The sequence below is a fragment of the Eschrichtius robustus genome, chromosome 4, assembly GCF_028021215.1.
Source record: "Eschrichtius robustus isolate mEscRob2 chromosome 4, mEscRob2.pri, whole genome shotgun sequence".
NCBI classification, from domain to species: Eukaryota; Metazoa; Chordata; class Mammalia; order Artiodactyla; family Eschrichtiidae; genus Eschrichtius; species Eschrichtius robustus.
The window spans coordinates 89,640,704-89,664,979 of NC_090827.1; the positions used below are offsets into that span (position 1 = coordinate 89,640,704).

The following is a 24,276-nucleotide window of genomic DNA, read 5'->3' on the forward strand; positions in this document are numbered from 1 at the left end:
AACCCTGGCTTCTCTTCCTCAGGTCCTCAATGGATATTTCCATCTGGATGTCTCCGTGCTTACCTTTATCACTACATGTTCAAAACTGAACATGTGCTATTGTCTTCTCCAAGCAAGTATATTAGCTAGGGCCCTTGAAACAAAGTACCACAAACTGGGTGACTTAAAAAGGAGAAATTTATTGTCTCACTGTTCTGTAGGCTAGAAGTCCAAGATCAGGGTCAGCAGGGTTTCTTCTCCTGAGGGCTGTGAGAAAGAATCTGTTCAGTGCTTCTCTTCTAGATTCTGATGGTTCGCTGGCAATCTTTGATGTTCCTTGGCTTCTATAAAGCGTCATCCTGATCTCTGCCTTTATCTTCACATGGTGCTTTTACTTTGTGCTTGTCTGCCTCCAAATTTCCCTTTTTTTAAAGGACAGCAGCCATATGGGATTAGGGCCCACCCTAATGACTTCATTTTAACTTGATTACCTTTGTAAAGACCCTATGTCCTAATATAGTCACATTCTGAGGTACTTAGGGTTAGGACTTCAACATATGAATTGGGGGTGAGGCAAAATTCAACCCATAGCACCATGCAGACTTGATTTTTTTTCAGGTATTTCTCATCTCAGTGAATGGCACCAATGTCCACCATGTTACTCAAGCAGAAACTTGGGAATCATCCTTATCAAATCACGTGCCTTTATATTAGCCTAGCATCTAGAGCTTGTAGAACTTGGAGGCACAATTTTGGAATAGGAACCATAGCATCCAACAAGTTTACAAAGGGATCTGTGACTCCCAAATGGCTGACAACCTCTGCTCTGTATCTTTTTTTTTTTTTTAAGTGTCTACCGCCTTGGTACAAAAGTAATAACATACATAAGAATCTTAGAAAACTACAGAAAAGCATAAAAATAAAATTAATAATTATCCTATTATTCAGTTACCCAGAATCACTTATTATTTTGGTCATTTCTCGTACATTTTATGCCTTCATGCTTTTTTTTTTTTTTTTTTTTTTTTACTAGTTGGAGCATACTGTATGTGAGATTTTGAATCCAACTTTTTAAAATTCAACACTAAATCATGTGTGTTCCCATATCTTCACAAAATCTTCATAAATAGTTTTAAATGGTGTGTGTTATTTCACCAAATGGATAGATAATGATTGACTTAGATATTTTATTATTATCCCATTGTCAAATATGCAGGTCGTTGCTGTTTTTTGACTTTTATAAATAATGCTATGACAACCTTTACTATTAATTTGGACTCAAATAAATAGTTTTTTCAGAATTCAGGTATGAGTCAGCAGGGGATAAAGAAAAAAGGTGGACACAGTATCTCTAAGCAAATTATTAGAGTAAATTGAAGGAAAGCTAAGCCTACCTAAGTTAACAAATATCTTAGGCGTTAATTGTGAGTAGTTACTTTGTGATTTAAAAGTTATTCTTAATTAAATTGTTAAGGTAGATCACAGTAGAGTCTCCAGTCAACATTTTGTTCTTCAGTGATTCTTTATAGTCTATAACAGGGTTGTACAATATAAATTTTGGAGATGATGGAAATGTGCTTCATCTGACCTGTCCAATATGGAAGCAATTAGCCACATGTGACTATTGAACGCTTGAAAAGTGGTTAGTCCAACTGAGGAACTGAATTTTAAATTTTATTTATTTTTAATTGATTTAAATTTAAATAGCTATTTGTGGTTAGTGGTTACCATATTGGGTAGTGCAGTTCTATCAAGGTGATGACTAAACACTTTTATAGTGCTTATCTTTTCCTACGTACTTTTAAGTGTTTTACATATTAATGTATTTAATCCTCACAATGACTTTAGGAAGTAGTCTTCCAGTTACTATTGCTATATAAAAAAGTACCACAAAACTTAGTGGCTTAAAACAATAACAATCATTTATTTTGCCTGTGAATCTACAATGTGGGCAGGATTCATCAGAAATGGCTCATCTTTGCTCCATGCAGGATCAACTGAGGTTAGAGAGTCTACTTCTAAGGTATCTCAGTTACACAGTTGTCATGTTGATGACTATTAGTGGTTTCTCTTCTTGGGGCAGCTTGGGTTTCCTCACAGCATGGTGGCTGGCTTCCAAAAGCAAGTGTCCCAAGAGACAGGAAGTGGAAGCTGTCAGTTTCTTAAGGCCTGGGGCTTAGAAACTGACAAAATATCACTTCCAACATATTCTATTGGTCAGGCAAAGCACAGACTATGTCTTCAAGGGGAGGAGATATAGACCTCACCTCTCCATGGGAGCAGTGCCAAAGAATTTGGGGACATGTTTTAAAGTCATCATAGAAAGGTACAATCATTTTGATTCTGTTTTACGGATGAGGAAACTGAGCACCTAGCAGTTAAAAAACTTGCCCAAGGTGACATGCCTAGTAAGTGGCCAAGCTGTTATTTATGCCAGGCAGTCTGACCTTTTTTTAACTACAGTGCATCTCTGTAATTCATGTTTCACTAATTTAGATTCATATCTTCTTCAGTTTTGTCCATGGTGCAATAATTATGAGATTAAACGACTGCTATATGTTTGTAAATCACAAACTGTAAATACATAGTATTTGCAAGGGTTTGCTAGATGTCAAATTAATGATGAACACACATTCTCAACCACCCGATTCAAGAGGAGTTGTTTGGCTCCAATTTGGAGCCTCTCTGCTTTCATCTCTGTTTCTACTGCTTCCCAAAGAGAATTTATTATCACCTCCAGATTGAAACAGACCACGATTCTGAGTAAAACTCTTTCAGTCTTAGCATGTTGCCTGCTTTACCTATTCCTGTTGCATGGCACATGTGTTTTTTAAAAAGGAATTAATAAATAACACAGAATTATAAAAGGAGTTGAATATTTCTGGTTTTTACTGAAAGTAAGTCTTGAGGTTAAACCCTAATTTAGATGATATATTTGCATATGTTTAGGGAAGTGTGTGTGTGTGTGTGTGTGTGTGTGTGTGTGTATACTCTTATTTATTTATTCATTCATTTATTAATTATATTGATTCTTGGAAGAGAAATCAGAAAAAATATATAGATTATGCCAAATTCTAGAGGTTGCATGATAAAATAATGAATGCCACCTTTTACAAACCTGAGAAACCGGCAATTTCCTTTCATGTTCAAAGATAATGGATAGTTCCATGCGAAAGAGAGAGCCTTTTGTCCTGTGGCCTCTGTTTGATACTATTTGCTGCAGTAAAGAAATGTGGTCACTTCACACCTAGTCTTTGTCCCCATGTAATCATTACAACACAGGGTTTTTTTCTGGTTTTTTTCTTTTTTCATCAAAATACTCTTGAGAGAGTTTATAGTTAAATGCATCTAGCTTTCCAGTTTCTGGGTTTCTCAAGCAATATGTGTGAATCTCCGTGATGTAGAAAAGCTCATTTTATTACTTCAGAATCTGAGTATCCCAAATAATGAGACTTCACTTCAGTGAAATCCCACACTTTTCTTTAGTCCACATCCTACCTGACCCTCTCCTTTGTTTTTGTTTTTTTAAAATATTTATTTATTTATTGGGTTGCGCTGGGTCTTAGTTGCGGCAGGCAGGCTCCTTAGTTGTGGCTTGCATGTGGGATCTAGTTCCCTGACCAGGGATCGAACCTGGGCCCCCTGCATTGGGAGCGTGGAGTCTTATCCACTGTGCCACCAGGGAAGTCCCTTCTCCTTTGTTTGATAACTCCCTTCTCATTTTATGTGTGTGAACTGGTACTTTGTTGATTTTCCACACAGTCGGCTCTTTCTCCGTTATCTTAACTGGCCGTATCTTATGATTGTACGAGCCGGGCTCACTGTTTTTCCCTCTCACTCCTTCATAGATGTGACTCAGTTCCCCATATATGGGAACCTCTTGGGAGCCTACGTAGCACGCTCTTGGGCCCAGATATCCGGCTGCCTCTGGTGTAAGTCCATGTGGCATTTTGACTTGTCCAAAAGCAATGTCTCCTCTCCCAAAGATACCCCCTTCCCAGCTGCCCCATTTTTGAAGTCATAACATAGGTCCCCACTATTACTGTTTCTTTTAGTGCCCCATGCATACCTTCCTCGGCCTTTCTCCCAATCTCTCATGCCTGCCCAGGTGTTCACTTGTTTAGTGCCTGTTTCCAATACTACCCTACAAGCTCCAGGATGGCGTTGGTCATGCTGTGTTATTTTCCACTCTCTCTCCAGCTCCCAGCTGGTGCTTTTCACATAATGGGCATGCCATAAATGCTAATTTGGGTTAGTAAACAAACAAATGCACGTGCTTCCATTTTTATGTTTGTACCCCTGGGCCAAAACTTGATGCCGTCGTGGATTTCTCTCTCTTTTTTCATACACTAGATCTGTCAGTTTACTAAATCTTTCTGGGACATACACTCCATGAGGACAGGGATCTTTGTTTTGCTCAGTGGTATGTCCCAGATGCCTAGAATGGTGCCTGGCACGTAGTTGAGCCAAGCTGAGCATTTACTATGTTGTAGAAATGGTTCTGGATGTTTTACATGGATTAATTTATTTCATCTTCATAACAAGCCTAGAAGGGTGGGTAGCTACTATTAGTGTGCCTATTTTACAAGAAACCAAGGCATGGAGATTAAGTCATTGTCCAGCGTCACACAGCTGCTAAGCGGTAGAGCCAGGATGTGACCCCACGTCTCCTGAGTCTGTGCTCTTAACCACTAAGTACTCTGCTGTGATACCACCTAGTGATGGTGTGTTTGCTCTGTGTGCACCCTTCACTGGAACTCTGTACATTCACTCCACGCTTTGTAGGTACTCTTTTAGATGAAGAAGCAGAGGCTGGTTTGGAGAGGATTAAAAAAAATTACCCAGGGTGGGACCCAGGTTCTGAGTAGCAGGGACAGGATGGGAACTTGAGACTGTTTCAGCACAAGCCTGTGTGCCTGTCCTGCCAGACCTGCCAGTCTCTGCGTGGCCCGTGGTTTCGGAAGCAGACTTGCATTTAACAGGAACATTTCCCAAGGCTGTCAGATTTTCCTTGTCCCCAGTAGATGTCTGATGCAGCTGGGCATGTTTCTTCCTCAGACAATGATGGCAGCCGCCCGTTACACTCCAGAACTGAGACGACGCCCTCGCCCACGAACAATGGAAATGGACACCCAGAATACATCGCGTACGCGCTTGTCCCTGTGTTCTTCATCATGGGTCTCTTCGGCGTCCTCATCTGCCACCTGCTTAAGAAGAAAGGCTATCGTTGTACAACAGAAGCCGAGCAAGACGTGGAAGAAGAAAAGGTTGAAAAGATAGGTAAATAACCTGGATTCTTTTTATGGGAATGTGAGTGCAGACGATTTTTAAATCAGAAACCAGTAATGTATATTTTCCATCTCTATAAGGCAAATGATCCATCTTTTTTTATATATTGACATTATGTAAATTTAAAGTGTACAACACGTTAATCGGATACATTTGTATATCGTAATATGATTGCCATTGTAGCGATACTTAGCACCTCTATCAATCACAGTACATAATTGTCATTTCTTTTTAGTGGTGGGAATCATTAAGTTCTAGTCTCTTAGCAGGTTTGATGATTATAATACAATATTGTTGCCTATATTCACTATACTGTGCATTCGATCTCTAGGGCTTATTTACTATTTGTTCTAAGTTTGTACCCTTAAGCAACATCTGCCCTATTGTAACCGAAGGTGGGGTTTGGCTGCTCACTGCTCAAAAGCCAATAAAGAGACAATGTTGGTGGTTTATTTTGGATGCTGGCAACCGGGGTTGGGGGGGGGAGGGTGAATGGACTCCTGTCCAAAGGCTGACTACCCCGCGCCCCCGACAATCAGGGGGCAAAAGAGATTTTATAGACGGAGGGAGGGGGCTACATGCAGAAACAGTACAGGCAGCTCTGACAGTCATCTTGAAATTGGTCATGTGGTGGTCTGACCAGCGTCATCTTGATTGTTTTTTTGTTTTGTTTTGTTTTTTATAAATTTGTTTATTTTATTTATTTATTTCTGGCTTCCTTGGGTCTTCGTTGCCGCGCGCGGGCTTTCTCTAGTTGCGGCGAGCGGGGGCTACTCTTTGTTGTGGTGTGCAGGCTCCTCATTGACGTGGCTTCTCTTATTGCAGAGCACGGGCTCTAGGTGCGTGGACTTCAGTAGTTGTGGCTCGCGGGGTCTAGAGCGCAGGCTCAGTAGTTGTGGCGCACGGGCTTAGTTGCTCCGTGGCATGTGGGATCTTCCCGGACCAGGGCTCGAACCCGTGTCCCCTGCATTGACAGGCGGATTCTTAACCACTGCGCCACCAGGGGAGCCCATCTTGATTGTTTTAAGTGCAGTTAATCTTCACTTCCAGGGTCAGTTTTTTCCCATTTCCTTGAGGCCAATTCTCAGAATTGTGGCAGCTTATGTCATGGCTACAGTCTGGTCATCATGTAGTTAACTTCTTCCACCTGGTGGCGGTTTCAGTATCTATAAGACAGCTCACAGGATGTGGCTCAGAATATTATCTATAGCCCTTGAGGAGGAACTAGAGGCCCTTGCTTTAGCTTGACTTTGCTTAGTGACTAAACTATTATTGTCTAGTCCTGTTTGACTGCTTTTCTCTGCTTCTGCATTTTCTCACTTCTCTGATTAAACTTATTCTTTGGCTAAAGTTTTTCCACAGGCAAAAGGCAAGCAGAGGACGTGGGCGTATAGACCACAGGGCCCTGCTCCATTTCACTCTCTCCCCATCCCTTATGCCCTGGTAACCACTCTCTATTTTTACAACTTTGGCTTTTTTAGTTTCCACATACAAGTGATAACATACAGTACTTGTCTTTTTCTGTGTGTGATTTATTTCACTAAACATAATGTGCTTAAAGTCCATCTGTGTTGTCAAAAATGGCAGGATGTCCTCCTTTCTCATGGCTGAATACTATTCCATTATATATATATATATCTCACATCTTCTTTATCCACTCATTTCTTGATGGGCAGTTAGGTTGTTTCCATATCTTGGCTATTGTGAATAATTCTGCAATAAACATGGGAGTGCATATAAATCTTCGAGATCCTGTTTTCATTTCCTTTGGGAATGGAATGACTGGATCATCTGGTAGTTCTATTTTTAATTTTTTGAGGAACCTCCGTATTGTTTTCCACAGTGGCTGCACCAGTTTACACTCCCAGCAGCTGTGCAGAAGTGTTCCCTTTTCTCCGCATCTTTGCCAACACTTTTACAAAATGATCCATCTTAAAGGCAGATGGTGTGGTGTAGTGTCACTGTAGATTTCACAGGAAGCACACCTAGAGTTATAAACCTTGCTTTCATTTATTAAACACCTATTAAATCATTTACTCTTATTTGCCTTGTGGCCTCGGGCAAGTTATACATGTTATATATGCTGCTATGTATAATTTAACTTAAATTTAATTTCATTAATTTAATACTAATTTAATTAAAATTGTAATTTAAGTGAGAACAGTAATCTCCACCTTGTAAGATTATTGTGAAATTTATAGAGAATATATATTTGGTGTTTGTCACAAATGGCCACTCAGTAAATATTAACCCTTACTATTATTGAATTAGATTCCAATAAGAACGATGGGAAAACTGAATACGTCTCACCATTTTTGTGCTGTTACTTTTGCTGGGGGAGTTCTATCTTAAATCCACGAGGTTAGAGTCTATGTTTATTAAGTAAATGGTTGTGTGAACATTGCAGTGAAAATATGGCAAGAGCTGGTGCCTTCGTATTGACTTCAGAGTGTCTCAGCTTTTCCTCTTAACATGGAGTTGCTGGATTGTGTTTGGAAAACGCTGAGAGATGAAGTCCTGTTTTCTCCACAGATGTACTTTCCAACCACCCTTTAGGGCCTTGGGGAGTAGTAGGTAACTCTCCTTATCCCTTTCAGCCTCTCAAAGGACAGTTTTTGCAGAAAGGTGACGTTTGGAGTAGGTCAGCCTTCAAGCCAGCCCCAAGGGCAGAGTGCGGAAGCTTCTTCATTCCTTGCCAGCTTGCTTGCTGGCCTGTTGGTTTTTCCCACCCCCACTGACCTTTGAGCCAGAGAGAGAGCACGGTCGCAGGATGAGTCATATGTGAGCTTATGAGCAAACCAAGGCTGAGTGTTTGTCAACAGAAGGCGGGGCCTCCCCCTCCTCCTTCGTAGATGCTCTGTAGGTTGGCTTAGCCATTAGCATGTGTACTGTGCAACCAAACATGCGTATGCACGAGAGGAAGTAGCTTGGATGGAGAAGACCATTTTCCAGATACACGGGTAGGACACCGCATACCTTGATTCATTCTTTGTGAGCTAGGTCAACCCTCCCTCTTCCTTCTTGTGTTATGGAAGCAAATTATAAGGATCAGTTTCAGAGTGGAGATTTGATTTTTTTCTTTTCAAAGACTATCCCATGTGCAGAGTCTCTCAAAGTAAACTGAGTTGGTAGGCAATTAACTGCGACCAACATTTAGATCATTTGGAAGTACATTTAAAAGAAGAGTCTTGTAAAAACACAGACGAACAATTACCCAATTTAAGAAATGAATTAATTTTCTAAATTTATATAGTACATCTGCAATTAAAATAAAATCCAAGAAGTTTTTCTTTTAACTGTCTTTTTTCTTTCCATTTCCCTTAAGGGTTTAACAAAACGATGAGAGAGAAATAATAGTTGTAAGGACTGATATAGATACATGGAATTGTTGTCTTGGAAACTGAATGTGTGTTTGGACTTGAGATCAATGCACAACTCTGATGCTTTTTATGCCTCTTATGCCGGGGAAGTCACTGTGTGCTTTCAGTCAGGCAGCTTGGGGTTGAAGGAAGAAAGCAGAGCTCTTAGCACCATGGGTGATCAGCTGAACTTTCTGGAGACTGTTCAGAGAGGTCTTGGGCTCTAAGACTGCACGTCTCGTTGACCTGATGCAAGTGACCAATTGTAACCTGTCCTCCCCTCTCCTTTCTCTTTCAGAGTTGAACGACAGTGTAAATGAAAATAGTGACACCGTTGGGCAAATTGTCCACTACATCATGAAAAACGAAGGTATGGTTGTTTTAGTGTCCAGAACAATTCAGTGTTCATATGTTTTATTAAAAACCTGCTTCAAAGAGTCGTGATTTGTATGGATTGTCCTGTCAATGTTTCTGAAGTTATTGACACCTTTTACCTAAGTTCACAAATAGCTCAGCTTCCAGCATTATCCGACCGGGAGAGTTTCACAGAAGTGTTTTCTAAGAGTCAGTCGTTGTAGAGTCAGCCCCGGAGGCTTACCTTTTAATCCTGGCCTCGCCTCGATTTGGGGAAAGTCATATTACATCATGCAGCCTCGCTTTCCTCCTCTAAAATAATATTTACCGCATAGCATTGTTGTGACATATTGCACATAAAGTGCTTGTATAATAAGCACTCGAATATTATCGATTCCTTTTTTTGTGCTTTTAAAAATATTGTGGTAAAATACACATAACATAAAATGTACCGTTATACCCATTTTAAAATGGACAATTCATTGGCCTTAAGTACGTTCACAATAATGTACAACCATCACCACTATCTAGTTCCAGAACTTTTTCATCATCCCAAACTCTGTACCCACTAAGCAGTCACTCCCCATTCTCCATCCCCTTTCCCTCCATCCTCTGGCAACCCCTCCTCTGCTTTCTGTCTCCATGGATTTGCCCATTCTGCGATCTATTCTTAAGTGTTAAAACTTTTAAAATATCTAACCTTTATGGCTTTAAGCACTTCTTTCCCTTCTGAAATGTATTCTAAACCCCCATCTTCCTAAACTAATCAGGATTAGTTTAATCTTGATTAGATAAATCAGGGTCATTGTTCTGAAGGTGATTGTCTCCATAAGGTTCCACACCCCGAGTGACTTGTGAGGTGTGTGGCACTCCTACCTATATACCTGTGAACTAAAAATGTCACCTGTCATGTCAGTAAACAAAGGATGTTGCAGCCATCAAGCCATCACGTTACAGCCGCCCCAGCGGTGCACCCTGAGGAGACTCAGGGTGCACAGGATACTGGCCCCAGAGAGCTGAGGTGCATATCAAAGGAATGACTTCAGTGAACCCAGACTCTTGCATCTTCCCATACATAGAAAAGAGCTGCATTCCTTAACTCAGAGATGTCTGGTTTTCTTTAATTAATAGTCATCTTTTGATGTTCCCACTACCTGGTCTTTGTTGCAAAAACCCCTGTATATCCTGGGGTTGCCTCTCCAGAGCACTCCCTCAGAGCTGTCTGAGACGCTGTGGCCCGGCCTTAGGTCCTCAGATTTGTCCACCGAATGAAACATAACCTCTCAACTTTTAGGTCGTGCATTTTCTTCAGTCGACATATCTAGTATCCGCAGATCCCCATACTTTGAATTCTCATGAGAATTTAAAAGAAAATGTTTTCCTTGGGCTCTGTCTGTGCCCTGGTCAGTGCCGACACATGCAGCATGCACTGCTGCACCTGAGCCATTTGTCCAAAAGTAGAAATACCTCCGTGCTGCTCAGTAAATACCTGCTCTTCCATCCCCAGCCGCTCCCCGGGGATCCTCTGCCCCCATATCCTCACTATCAGCTGGAGCACCTGCCTGGCCCGGGCTGCTGGTCAGTTTTTCTGACTTAGAGAAGCATCAATTTCACATGATTCAGCATACTTTTCATTGTTCTTTACAGAGTCGACTTTACGTATTTGGCATAGATCTAGGTGCATTGTGTGCATAATCTGATCCTCAAAATATTCCTCTGGAGTTGATATTATTATACCCATTTTACAGATGAAGAAAGGAAGACTCCAAGTGGTTGGTCACACGGTTAAGGAGCAGCCTGGCCCTACCTGGGTCTCTTTCATCTATACAACATTGCCTCGCCTCTCTTCTACTTTGTAGCTTTCAGTTTCTATAGGATGGAAAACCAGATAGCCAAACTTAATAATATGGTGTTTAAAATAACAAGACAGCAATCACTTGGATTTGATGTCTGTTTTCTAAAGACCTTCCTTCAGGGAACAGTATTTGGTGATGCTATTCTTGAGGACTCAGTGGTTCATATTTCTTTTACATAAAAAAAGTGGATTTTAATTTGCATAAGAAATACACAAATGCGTTCTTGGAATAGAAGCTGAAGCCATGACAAAAGTGCGCAGGGTAAGGTTGCTCCTGTGCCTTGTGCGTTCGAAACTGCCTTCAGGGCTTTGGGGAGCTTGGAGGCCTTTGGGACCTGGGCTTCTGAGAGCTGGAGCGGTTGCTGAGTTAGTGAGTGCTGCATGAGGGGGTTACTGACAGGTGAACTGGTTGAAATAAGTCAGCTGTGAAAACTTTGCCGGGGGCTGAAGTTCTCGTGTATAACTTCATAGTAGACACTGAGTGCTTGCTATGTGCCAGGCTCGTTCTAGGGGCTTTCTGGGAACCCTGTGATTCAGATACTTCGTTCCCAATTTACAGTTGAGAAACTGAGGCCCACAGCACTTAACTAACTTGCCAGTGTCACCCTGCTGCAAGTAGCAGAGCTGAGATTTGAACTCTAGCGTCTGACGTCATACTTACCCACATGCTGTCACTGCCTCTTTCCTGGTAGCAGGAAAGACGGATGATAAACTTCCTCCTTTCGAAGAGACACCGTATACAGCTGGGGTGTTTTATAGAACTCCTAAACATTAACTCATTAAATTCTCCAAACTACCTTATGAGGTAGATCCTGTTATCACCCCATTTTGCAGATGAAGAAACAGAGGCCCAGAGGGTAAGAAAGTTACCCAAGGTCACACAGCCAGCATGTGGCAGGATGGTGCCAGCAGTGGGCCCCTTCTCCTAATTACAGCAGACGAGAAGCCTTTGGGTCCCTGGAGCAAGCAGACTATATAATTTCCTCACCTTCCACACTCATAGACTATAGGGCTGTTCTTTTCTTTTTTAATTATGTCCTTTTCCTTTCAGAAAGTAGCCTTTTGGTTTCTGCTGCCTTGATTACCAGTAGGTATGTTGAAACAATACCAAGGCACTGATTTCATTCTTTCTCCTCTGCTCCCCAGTTCTTTCCCTTCTGTCTTTCTTATTCTTTACCCTCTTCCCTGTCAGGGCCTTCATCTGTCTGCCTGTGATTTCTCCAGTGACCTGTGAGGAAGGCTGGGGGCTCTGATCCTTTGTGTGGCCTTGGTTCTCCTTGGCCACCAGGAGACATCTGACCTCACTGGACACCCCTTTTCCAGCCGTGGCCCTCTCTAGCTTCCAGCCTGTGCCAAAACCGCAGCTGGGGGATTAGATACATACTTGGGTCTCTTACCAGTTGATAACCTAGCTTTTTTAGTTTGCCTTTGAGGCTTACATTCTCTATAGAACAAAATGTATTTTTCTTTTCTTTGTCATTAACAGACTCTGAACTTAATATCAATTAAGACCTCCCTGCTGAGGTTAATTTAACTATTTTTAAAAAAATTATCAGCACACTATAACATAATTTTTCTTTAAACATTGAAGAAAAAAGGAATAGAACTGAGTACAAACCATTACCATTTTCCCATGTTTATTTACGTTTTCTTTGCCTATATTTACATATTTTAAAACATTTGCAGTCATGATATATGACTCGTCTTCTGCTTTGCATTTTTAATTTGGCTAATGGGGTAATATTTCACCTGTACTCATGGGGACATTCTTGTTTATGGTTTAAACCTATCATGTCTTGAATGTTGCAAATCAAGTTTTGTTTAGATAAATATCTCTTGAAGGATGAATTTATTGGCTGACCTGCAGACTGATTATTTTCCCCCTAATTCCTAATCCTTTCTAAATAGAGCTGAATTGAAGAGCGTTTGGGTGGCCACTGTATGGAAGTTTGGAAAGTACCTGCAACTCCGTAGCTGAGCTTCTCTGCCAGGCCCTGACACTGTCTGAAAATAGCAACAATTCAGAGTATTGTGATACTCTCCAAGCGCCCTGGTTATGGTTATTCACACTAGGCAGAGAGAGGGATCCCTTGGTGAAATTCTTACCTTGGGGCTCAATTTGTGTGGTGGCAAAAAGGATTCCTTCATAAACTACCATCATTACTGAAACTTGCTGTAATGATTATGCAGACATCCTGTGAACTCTTAAACTACTCATCATTTAGATAGAGACTTGGACATTGAAGGAGTAGGTCGGGGTAGGTCGGGGTGAAAAGCACCCACCCCAGAGTCAGATAGACCAGGGTTTGTATCTAGGTCTGTTTCTAGCTCTGTTTCTAGCTGTGGGACTCTGGCCAGTCAGTTACAGTCTTTAGGCCTCAGTGTCTATCTTTAAAATGGGGATGATAATTCTGCCCGCTCTTGGGGAGAATCAAACATGATAGGGTCTGTAAAGCTTTTAGCCAGTGACTGACACATACCAGGATCTTGCCTTGAATGTAAGGGAAAACTTTGAAAAGAGTAATGGTAGGAGAGAAGACAAGGCATTTTTGTTGTCTGATTTTGACTGGTCTATGCATATTATCAGGCAGAAATTCAGGAAAGAAGAGAGGAAGCAGTTTCTGGAAATTACTGCCCACTGGAAAATTTCCCCTGTTCTTGACAGGCTTTGCTTGCCCTATAATTGACTCCTCTCATCCTTTGGATGCCCATGAAGGGAAGGACTAGTCGGACAGAATGTTGACAACTGTAGGGGAAACCATCTTTTGCAGCCTCTTGGAGTTATGAGTAATCACAAGGAGGAGAAATATATTCATTAGAACTTAATTGGATTATTGCTCTTTTACAGCCAAATTAAAGCATGTGTTTATGTGCTAATGGTGGTGTTCTGTTAAGAGTTTTCTCATCACAGGAAACCAAAAGTGTTCCCAAGGGTTAGTTTACTGAGATTTACTCCCTGGTATAGATTGCAGGGTAGGCCAGAGACAAGGGCATATGTGCATGTGTATGTGTGTGTAGGTCCCACACACCCACCCTCAATGGGTATGAATGATCAAAACTTGAGTCTACTCTTAAAGCATCACTCATAGCAAACAAAGGGGTTGTTTACTATTGTTTCTAAGAAATAAGGGCAAGATACAGGAATACATGAATACATGAGAAACAACACAAGCCTATAAAAACAAGTTTTAGTAATGATTTTAATATATTTTCATAATCTCTCTGGGAGCATTTTATCATCTGATGTTTCTAACAGAGGTCATCATTTTGATTAATTAATTTTCTCAGGTGACTATTTAAACTTTTGTTTTTGAAAAGCTCATTCTTATAAGTGAATGCTATTAGTGTTATCTTTGTTTTCATACCTTTTTTGTTGTTGTTATTTTCCCCTCTTTTCTGTTTATAGTTTTGAAGTTTAGTAAATGATGGCAGACTATAAATCTCAACTGGCAAATTATTGTGTATTCCCTGAACTCTTTATCTGAAAGAAAATTATTGTTCTGAATTCTTAGTATTAGTTAAAGGGAAAATGATTAGATTGTACTTAAATTTGTCTTACGGAGGGTAATGTGCCTTTTTTGTCATGTGGGAGAAGATACCGCTGATCCATTTCAGCACTTCTTTTGTAATGATAAGAGTCTTATTTAGATCAAAACTTGTGTTTGGAAATGCATTTGTGCATCTTCACAGATAGTCATGAAAGGCAAAGAAAATATTTCTTTTTGAAAAGGATGGTATGCTCCATCAATATTTCTTTAGAAGCCCCATACATTTGGAAGGGTTGTGAAGGGGAGAAAATTAGATTGTAGGGGGCAAAACCCCCTTACTATTTTATATGTAAAACACAGATATGCATATAGTACCTAAACATGTATATCTGCAGTATTATAGTTTCATGGGAGGGTGATTAGGAAACAAATGTCAAAAAGAAGGCTTCTGGGTGGAGCAATAACGAAAAAAAGTTGAAACACTGGATACATCCTTAGCTATTAGCACTTAAAAGCAGCAGTGTCGAAACTAGAGTTAATTTTCCTCCTCTCGGATGTCATTTGAGATGATAAATGTTGGTGTTAGCTCACATGATAAATGGTGATTTTTTCATTGTTTCATTGTCTCTGGGGAATTTGTTGTGGTTAGTCCTGAGGACACTGCTTTAAAAATCAACGGCAACGGGTCAGGAGTCGGTTGTAACATTTGGCCTTGCCAGGAAATACCCAAGAGAAACTTGACCATTCACTTCAGTCTTTTATCCTTAAGACTTGTCACCCTACAAAAGACAAAAGAACATGTGTGTCTGTGCATGGCGGTGGGGTAGGCACCCAAGAAGCTTAGATTCAATTTGCTTTAGTTGACAGCCTGGGCACACCCCCCTACAAATTTGGATTTTTTTTAGAAAAAGTTAACATTAGAAGTCTAATTTAACTGTTGGGTGTGACCAACATTTGAAATTTAAAGCTATCTGGCTAGAGTTAAGGTCTTGTGTGGTCCAAATGGCCCACCTAGAAAATTAACCCTTTCTCATCCCTGATTCTATGTGGGATAGACTTGATACTACATGGGTATCCAGAATTTAGGGCTAATTCGTTGAGCATGTATAAGTTATTAAAATACAGGTCTCTTGAAACATACATTTTATGACATATTTAGCAAAGTGAGTTAAATTCAGTTTCCTTTTGGTTAGAGAAGGGGAGAAAGAAATGTCTTCTATGTTATATGGCTAATGACGTGTAGGAAACAAAGCTTTGTAGTAGATCTGCTTTCCTTTGCATAGATTCTCTGTCACTCTCACTAAATTCCTGCGTGGTGAAAAGTATTGGCAGGTGGTGCCACATCTGGGTTTTTCTTGGGAAAGACCCTCCCTTCTCCAGGGCCCCAGGGCCTCATTTGTGAACTGAAGGAACTCAATTAGGTGTTTTTCCAACAGTTTTTCTGATATGATAATTCTATGCTCACTCATCTGATTGATTCCATTTTAATTCTTTTAATTAATTAATTAATTAAATTAGTTTTTGGCCGTGTTGGGTCTTCGTTGCTGCAAGCGGGCTTTCTCTACTTGCGGTGAGCAGGGGCTACTCTTTGTTGTGGTGCGCGGGCTTCTCATTGAGGTGGCTTCTCTTATTGCAGAGCACGGGCTCTAGGTGCGTGGACTTCAGTAGTTGTGGCTCGCGGGCTCTAGAGCACAGGCTCAGTAGTTGTGGCGCGTGGGCCTAGTTGCTCCGCGGCATGTGGGATCTTCCCGGACCAGGGCTCGAACCCGTGTCCCCTGCATTGGCAGGCGGATTCTTAAGCACTGCGCAACCAGGGAAGTCCCCCATTTTAATTCTTGACCTCTTTTTTTTCCCTTAGCAAATGCTGATGTTTTAAAGGCAATGGTAGCAGATAACAACCTGGGTGATCCTGAAAGGTGAGTGCTTTTCCCCTGATTTTATGGGGCTTTCGTTTTCAGTTATCCACTAGAGCAGGTTTCTGTACTTTGGCACTATTGACATTTGGGCCAGGGAATTCTTTGCTGTGAGGAACTGTCCTGTGCATTGTAGGACATTTAACAGCATTCCTGGCCTCCACTTACTGGATGCCATTGTCCCTTTCTCCTGCTGTGTGACATCCCAGAACGAACGCCTCCACACATTGTCAATGTACCCTGGGGGCGAAGTCGCCCCTGGTTGAGAACAGCTGCGTTAGAGAACAAGGATGAGAGGAAGGAGTAGCCCTGGAACTGGGGACCTGGGTGAGTCTTACCTCCACCACTTCTGGATCCCCTCTTCTCGGGCAAGTTAACCGACCACCCTGAGCTCAGGTTCCATCATCTATAAACTGGAGATAACCACTGTACCAACTTAATTGGAATATTATGAGGAATACCGAATACCTCGGGCATCGAAAGACCTCTGCGAACAATGATGATTAAATGAAAAACCAGGCTGGTTTGGGGGCACCTGCTAAGTTCTGTTTTTGTATTACCAGTTTTAGGTTACAGTGGTTGAGTATCATAGTCCTTCCTAATTAATTACAGGTAACTGTATTTCTATGTAATTTTTCATGCTTCTTGGAGCATTTATTGAGTGCCTGCTGTGTGCTGGGCATGATGCTGGAGCCGGGCCTTCACAGATCCTTGCCTTGGAGGACGAAGTCTAGTGGGGAGTGGAGACAAGAAGCAGGGGCTGCTTGTAGGCAGAGAAAGTCCAGGACAAAAGGCCCGGGAGAGTGAAAGTGTGGGATGCCTCCGGTAAGGTTAGGTCCGGCGTGGCCCGAGTACATGCTATGGACAGAAGCAAGAAGGGCCAGGAAGGCAAGTGGGGTTTGAGTGACATGGCAAGGAGTCTGGACCTTTTCCTGCTTACTCTGTGGGTGGTACACCCAGCGCATCTTAGCTATTTCATACATGTTTGTCAAACTGGCCACGTTAGGTCTGCATTTCAGCGAGGTGACTCAGTGCCGGAAGGCCAGTGAAAGGAGCTCTGGTGGTGTAGTCTATACAGACATACGAGCTGTGGTTTCCGCCACACTCCAGCCCTGGCCACAGACTCCTTGTGTTGGGACCATGTCACCTCATCGGATCTTTGCCTCAGTCATCGTAGGGCAGCCTGTGGTCCCTGTCATTGGGTTTTGTGCACAGCGTGTACTAGATAAACGTTTGTTGAATGAATGTTGTTAAACTTTCAAATTCAACCTCCTGATATGTGGTGTGAACATTGTTTTACCTCAGAAAGCTGCGGTTGTGTGTTTTTATTTTAACAAGCTAAAGAGCATTCCTAACGAACACCAGGAAACTTTTGGCTCTCTGTGGTGTTTGAGACTATCTCTTCAATCAGGCACTTTTTTGTCTACTTTTGAAGTGGGCGAGTGGGCTGGTTATCAGCAGCATAAAGGCTGGCTTATGCTGTCATGAGACTTCTATATGCCTTTGGGGCTCTCAGCCAGTCTCAGGAGTCAGGCTCTGCTGTTATGTGCTGCCCTGCCCACCCCACCTACACCAGGTCAGAGGGCTGATTCCTGGTTGGGCTGGCCCTGTCCTGTCTTATTTCCTCCTTTCCTAGCGGACCAGAGCCTTGACACGTGCCTTTTGAAAGCAGCCAGCATCTGACCTATATACTTCTGCTTTTTATATTTTGGATAGTAGGGCTGGGTTTTTTCCAGGTTATCAGAGTGATCTCCCCTGTTTCTGAAGCACTGTAGCATGATGGTTAAGATCATGGTTTCCAGATTTAGTCTTTCTAGATTTGGGTCTCAGCTGTCACTTACTAGCTGTGTGACCTTGGGTAAGTTACTTAACTGCTCTGAGGCTCAGTGTCCTTATTTTTAAAATGAGGAAACTAATAATACCTACCTCAAGGTTTTGTAAAGATCAATGGAATTAATATATATCAAGTGCGTAGACTGCTAAGTGTTAGCTATTTTTATTATTACTATGATCAACATCTGTCTTGAGCATCACTTTTGATGTCTTGACCTAAAAGCTTTCTTCCTTTGACACAATAGTCAGATCGGATCAAATATTCTATCTTAAGTCATTCCAACTTGATTGGAATTTAAGTTTTTCTCTCCTCCAGGGCACATATATTCCGGGCATCTCTTTGCTTGGAGGTCTAGGAGGAACTTGGGTATGTGTGAGAAATTAGTTTACTTGAAATTAGATTGCATGAAAAGGGAGATCAGCCATTTGGAAAGAGACCTAATACTTGAAAGACACACAGTGCATCATCATTAGAAGCAGTGGTTTATTTCCGGCAGTTAATTCCGTGCTAGAAGTGATAAATCACATTGTTACTGTTTAAAACGAACTGTCATTGTATAGTCATAAGAGCTGAGTACCTGCTGCCTGAGATCAGTTCACAAAGCCCATTTGTATAATTGGAAGAGGCATTTTTTTTCTTTTGATTGAAACCTGCTTCTTATATTGCAGGGGGAGAGAATGCCTTAGCTGGTATTTCTTTTAATAACCAGTTCGACCTTTTCCTTTTTTTTTTTTTTTTCCCCACCTTAGCCCAGGGTCCCCTAGCACTCCTGGGAGCCCGCCTGTGAGCCCCGGGCCCTTGTCGCCAGGTGGCACCCCAGGGAAGCACATCTGCGGCCACCACCTGCACACAGTGGGTGGTGCTGTCGAGCGGGACGTGTGTCATCGATGTAGGCACAAGCGGTGGCACTTCATAAAACCCACCAACAAGGCCAAAGAGGGCCGCTCAAGGCGCCAAGGAGAAGTTACTGTCCTCTCTGTGGGCAGGTGAGTCCTGGGGGTGCTTTGGGTTTGTGTAACATGATTGCTGTGCTGTGTGGATTTGTACACCGTTAAATGTACAGTGTGTTCTCCTGAGCCTGGCTCAGGTCCTATGTCTGGGCTTCTTTGATGTTTTCTGGTCTGAGTCCTGCATTTTTCCAACAGCAGAAGAATTCTAAGAGGTGGCTATTGCAAGATCGGGTGTGACTTGTATTAATTAAGGTAACAAATTAATTACTTGCTGTATTAGGGTTCTACAGAGAAGCAGACTCAATAAGATACATATACACACAGACACACATGTAAGAGGAGATTTATTATGGGAATTAGCTCACATGATTATGGAGGCCAAGAAGACAGGAAAGCCGGTGGTGATTCAGTCCACGTCCAAAGGCCTGAGAACCAGGGGAGCCGATGGTATTAGTCCTGGTCCCAGTCCAGAGGCCTAGAAACCAGGAATGCTCATGTCTTATGGCAAAAGAAGAGGGATGTGTCAGCTCAAGTAAAAAGAGCAAATTCAGTCTTCCTTTGCCTTTTTGTTCTGTTCAGGCCCTCAAGGGACTGCATGATGCCTCTTCTCATTGGTGAGGGTGATCTTTACTCAATCTACCAATTCAAATGCTAATCTCTTCTGCAAATGTCCTCACAGACACACCCAGAAATAATGTTTTACCAACTCTCTGGGCAGCCCTTAGCCTGGTCAAGTCAACACATAAAATTAACCATCACACTTGCTCTAATAGATAAAGCCCAAATCTCAACTGTTAAGGAATGGAAGTTTGTATTTCACTTGTGGAAATCGAAAGATCAGTGGTGGCTCTTCAAGCAGTCACCCAGAGGCCTGGGTCCTTTCCATCTTGTGCCTCTGCTGGATTTGCTAGCAGGAGAAAGTACGCAGAGGATTGTTCACAAGAGGTTTTTCAGGAGATGGGCCTGAAGTGGCACATTTCACTCTTGCTCACGTTCCTCTGGCTGGAACTCTATCACTCGGCCACACCTAATGGCCAGAGAGGTAGGAAATGTAGGCCAGGAAGAAGGGAAGAGATGCAGCCTGGTCCACTGCTCTCCAGCCTCTGCCGTGTAAGATCCACGTGGACGCCTGGGACTGCTTGCTTTTAGTTCACCTCCTCCTTTCCCAGTCCTAAAGTTCCATTTACCTGTGACCCATATGTGATGTGGAGATCTTGCAGTTCAAGTGATGAACAATTTGACGATACTGTATGTAGAGCATTTTTGGTTGATTTTGAGCCTCCTGCAGGAAGTGCAAGGCTAATGCTGCATGTGCAAAGGCAGTAGAGAGCATGCCTGCTGGCACCAAGACTGGGGAAGCCCTGAGCAAAAGCTGACAGTGTTGCCTACATGATCCTTCTCTCCTTACTGACAAACTCTGGGAAGAGTAGCCTGGACTCACTGAATCACCCTCATTTGACTCCTGACACCACTACTTACAAACTGTTACTTCTCTCTGTGCCTCAGTTTTCCCCTTTATAAAATGGGGATGACAGTGGCACTCACCTTATCGGGTTGCTGTGAAGACTAAATAAGGTGACTCCGGTAAAGGTCTTAGACCAGTTTTTGGTGCTTATTATATACTCAAGAATTGTTGGCTATTATTATTACTGTTATTTGAATTCCATTGAGTTTCATCATGTGTTGCACAAGCAACAAGGAGAAGACTCCTTGGCTCTTTGCCACTCACAACAAAACAGTGCAACTCATGACCACACTGTTTTATTCAGAGCAGGGTCATGGGAACTTATGAATGTGGAATGCGGTGAGAACCTGTAACTTGTTTGGACAAAGTGTATTTTGTTTGCTTTAAAAAAAATCTGCTGAAACTTTCAACTCAGATTCAACATAGCTTTTTTAAATGCCCCCAATCCAACTCTCCGTCTTGGAGATAGAATAAATACTATGACTGCTGAGTGATTACAGGCTGCTTTTCAGCAAGTGTTGCTTAAAGAGTCTTAAAGTTTGACCGAATAGGTTTGTGGTGACAACTTTTTCCTGATCCTCCGTTCACTCCTTCAGAGTCTCCTTCCTCCTTCTGGTGGGTGACCTCATTTTGGACAAAGAAGGAGAATTTATTTTAGATGGTTTTGAGGGAAATGAAGACCAAGACTAGAGAGAAACTACTGTGAAAGATTTTAGGGTTTTGATGGTGATGGACGAGAAAAGCAGTCCAACTGAGTACATTTCTTTAACTTTCTGTCTTAATTCTTAAGGAAAATCTCTTTCTTAAATTCCTTAACCCTTAATGAAAACCCAAATTTGCTTCAAAAACAAAAACAAAAAAACCCAGACAAAACCCAAGCAGACACAAAAACTCTGCCACCGACTGATGCTGATAAATGTGTGTTTGGGGCCCTGTTTATAGAAATAGACCCTCTGCTGGGTGAAATTCGAGAAGACAGTTCCCTAGTGAACATCAGATTTGCAAACTAGTCGGGCTTTTATCCAGCCTTCTGTTGTTTAAGCCCAGGTCCTTGTTAGAAACCACAGCTCTGAGGCTGTTTCATATTTGAGTACCCGTGTTTCTTAGTGCATTTCCCATGCTCTGTAAACTGTGCCGCAGAGTCTGTGATGTGTTGAGTGAACATCAGCTGGGAGGTTTGGCAGGGGACAGGGACCTTGCTGTGTAGGACGGTTCCTCCTGTTGAATATGGTGATTTTCTTTTCTTTTTTAAAAATTTTTTTATTGAAGTATCGTTGATTTACAATGTCATGTTAATTTCAGGTGTACAGCACAGTGATTCAGCTATATATATATTTATATAATATGTATATATTAATATATATATATTCTTTTTCAGATTCTTTTCCCTTATAGGTTGTTACAAAATATTGAGTACAGTTCCCTGTGCTATATAGTAGGTTCTTCTTGGTTATCTATTTTACATATAGTCGTGTGTATATGTGAATATGGTGATTTTCATTGCCATCCTGACTTTTGGCTGAGTTTGTTTGGGATCCTCCAGGTGGGTGATTTTTAGTTCATTCACGATTCTCGTTCAGTGGAAAAGCAAAACCCGTCACATCTCCTGTTTCCCCCGCTCAGGTTTAGAGTTACGAAAGTGGAACACAAGTCAAATCAGAAGGAGCGGAGAAGTTTAATGTCAGTTAGTGGGACCGACAGCGTCAACGGGGAGGTGCCTATGACACCCGTGAAGAGAGAGCGAAGTGGCACAGAGTAGCAGGTAAGTTGAAGTTGCGGCGACATTGGGGGTGGGTGGTACATGGCAGGGAGAAGGTGTCCAGAGCCTCCCTGGGGTCTGTGGTAATACGGGAGTGACTTGGCAGGGAAATGAGAAGTGCTTTCCTGGAGCTGGTAAGGCTGTAGGGGACGGAACACCATCACTTGTCTGCCCAGAGCTTTTTGTGAAGAGCCCATCAACACAGGTGCCTCCAGGGACCTGGCCTGCATGATAATGAGTGGGGAGGATTACTTAGGAGGCAATGTGGAGTGGTGGGGACTGGAGCAAACTAGAAATCACATAACCCATCTGTTAGGGTTTGCATTACCACAAGGCAGGACGCACTTAGTGTGGCTAGATCTTAGGCAAAAAAAGGTGGAAATCTAGACTTTTTTACAGGTGAAATCAACAGGTTTTTAAATGTTGGTGGCTTGTTTAAAATCCTTTAAACAACCACGCAGGCCAAATGAAATATAATCTTGTCATCATTTCTAGGTAAACTGTGATTTGGAAAAGGCTTGAGCAAGCAAAGCAATGCTTTTTTCCTTTGAGTTGGAAACCAGTTTTCTTTGATGTGTCACAGTTCTAAAATACCCCCAGTAGAAGTATTACTCTTTCCACCAAATATTTTGAAGCAATTTAAAAGCAAACGTGAATGCTTCTTGGTTTGGCAGTTTTAACTTTGGGAGATATTACTTAAAAAAAAAAAAAAGCCTGTGATAATTTGATATTGGCTTAGCCTTCATCTTCTTTGCTTTCTGTTCTGGCCTGAGTCCCATTCATCCCTTTCATGTTACTTATTATATGTAAAAGGCTGCGTGTGAGGACTCGGGAGTGACCAGCTCCAAAGTCTCCAATGGAACTGTCAGAGCCTGAATGTTAAGGCAGAAGAGGTTCCACTTCCAAAGGGAGGGGGAGGCGGGGTAAGGGGGAGGGGACTAGCCAGGTCCTAGAAGGTACAGGGAAACAGCAAGGTCGAACCTGAGCCTTGGAGTCAGGCTGCCTGGTTCAGGTCCCCGTTTCCCACTCACTAGCCCTGGGACCTGGACAAGGTGCTTGGGCTTTTTTATGCCTCACTTTCCTCACTGGGAAATAAAAATGATGCTGCCTGCCTTGAAGGATGGCAATGAGATATCAGGGAAATAACATGGGAAGCCCAGGGCCTGGCGGATAGGAAATGCCCGGTCAGCGCTACTGATTATTTTAAGTGGCCAGTTTGGCGGAGAAGGGGCTTTTGAGTGAAGCTTCTGATAACCTGCCCGGGCTCAGAGGGGTTGAGGATGATCCAGAAGTCATCTGGAAGAGCTGTGCTCCTGAATTCTGTAAGACGTAGGGGCTCTGATAGCTTTCCAGCACTGGTTCTTGCCATTTCGCCCTTGGGAAGATCTGGCCCCTTCCCCTGAGTTGAGGAGCCCAACAGAGGCTTTCTTTAAAGAAGAGACACGGAGCAGAAAAGTCTGTCTTTGGCTTCTCAGCCAGCTACTGGTGCCTTGGGAAGGGAACCAAGAGGAATTTAGGAAAAGGAAGAGGAGGATGAAGATCATAAAAGCAGCTAATGTCAATTCAGTATTCCAGTCTTCTGGGTGTTGTACTGAGATGTATCTCACATGTCACCATTATAAACATCTCCCAGTGGGATGGATACTATTAGCCCAGCTTTATAGATGAGGAAACCAGTGCACGGAAAGGGTAAGTTACATGTTATGGATCACATAACTGGAAAGGGGAGCTGATTTGAACTGAGGTCTGTGACTGTAAGACCAGCTGCACTCTTCTGCCATCCTGGGGTGCTCATGAAGGGGCAGCCCTAGATCCATGAATGAGGAACATTTCCACCAATGATCTGGAACCTGGTGGTCTAAGATGGTAGCCACTAGTCACCTGTGGCTACTTAAATCTAAATTAATTAAAATTAAAAGTTTCATTCTGCAGTTGCACTAGTCACATTTCAAGTGTTCAGTAGCCATAGATGACTAGGGTCTGCCAGATACTGTATCTGCACGGGACAGTGCAGATACAGCAAATTTCCAT

The 24,276-nt window shown here is 42.3% G+C and overlaps 1 protein-coding gene across 1 annotated transcript in view; it reads left to right on the forward strand.

Annotated features, from left to right (window-relative positions):
- Positions 1-24,276, forward strand: part of RELL1 (RELT like 1) — a 60,963-nt gene that overhangs the window by 24,669 nt on the left and 12,018 nt on the right. Inside the window, exons 2-6 of the mRNA XM_068543122.1 lie at positions 5,038-5,259; positions 8,926-8,997; positions 16,183-16,240; positions 18,821-19,057; positions 22,110-22,248. Of these exons, the coding sequence (XP_068399223.1) occupies positions 5,038-5,259; positions 8,926-8,997; positions 16,183-16,240; positions 18,821-19,057; positions 22,110-22,245 (725 nt within the window). The 3' untranslated portion in view covers positions 22,246-22,248. The remainder of the gene's footprint in view (positions 1-5,037; positions 5,260-8,925; positions 8,998-16,182; positions 16,241-18,820; positions 19,058-22,109; positions 22,249-24,276) is intronic.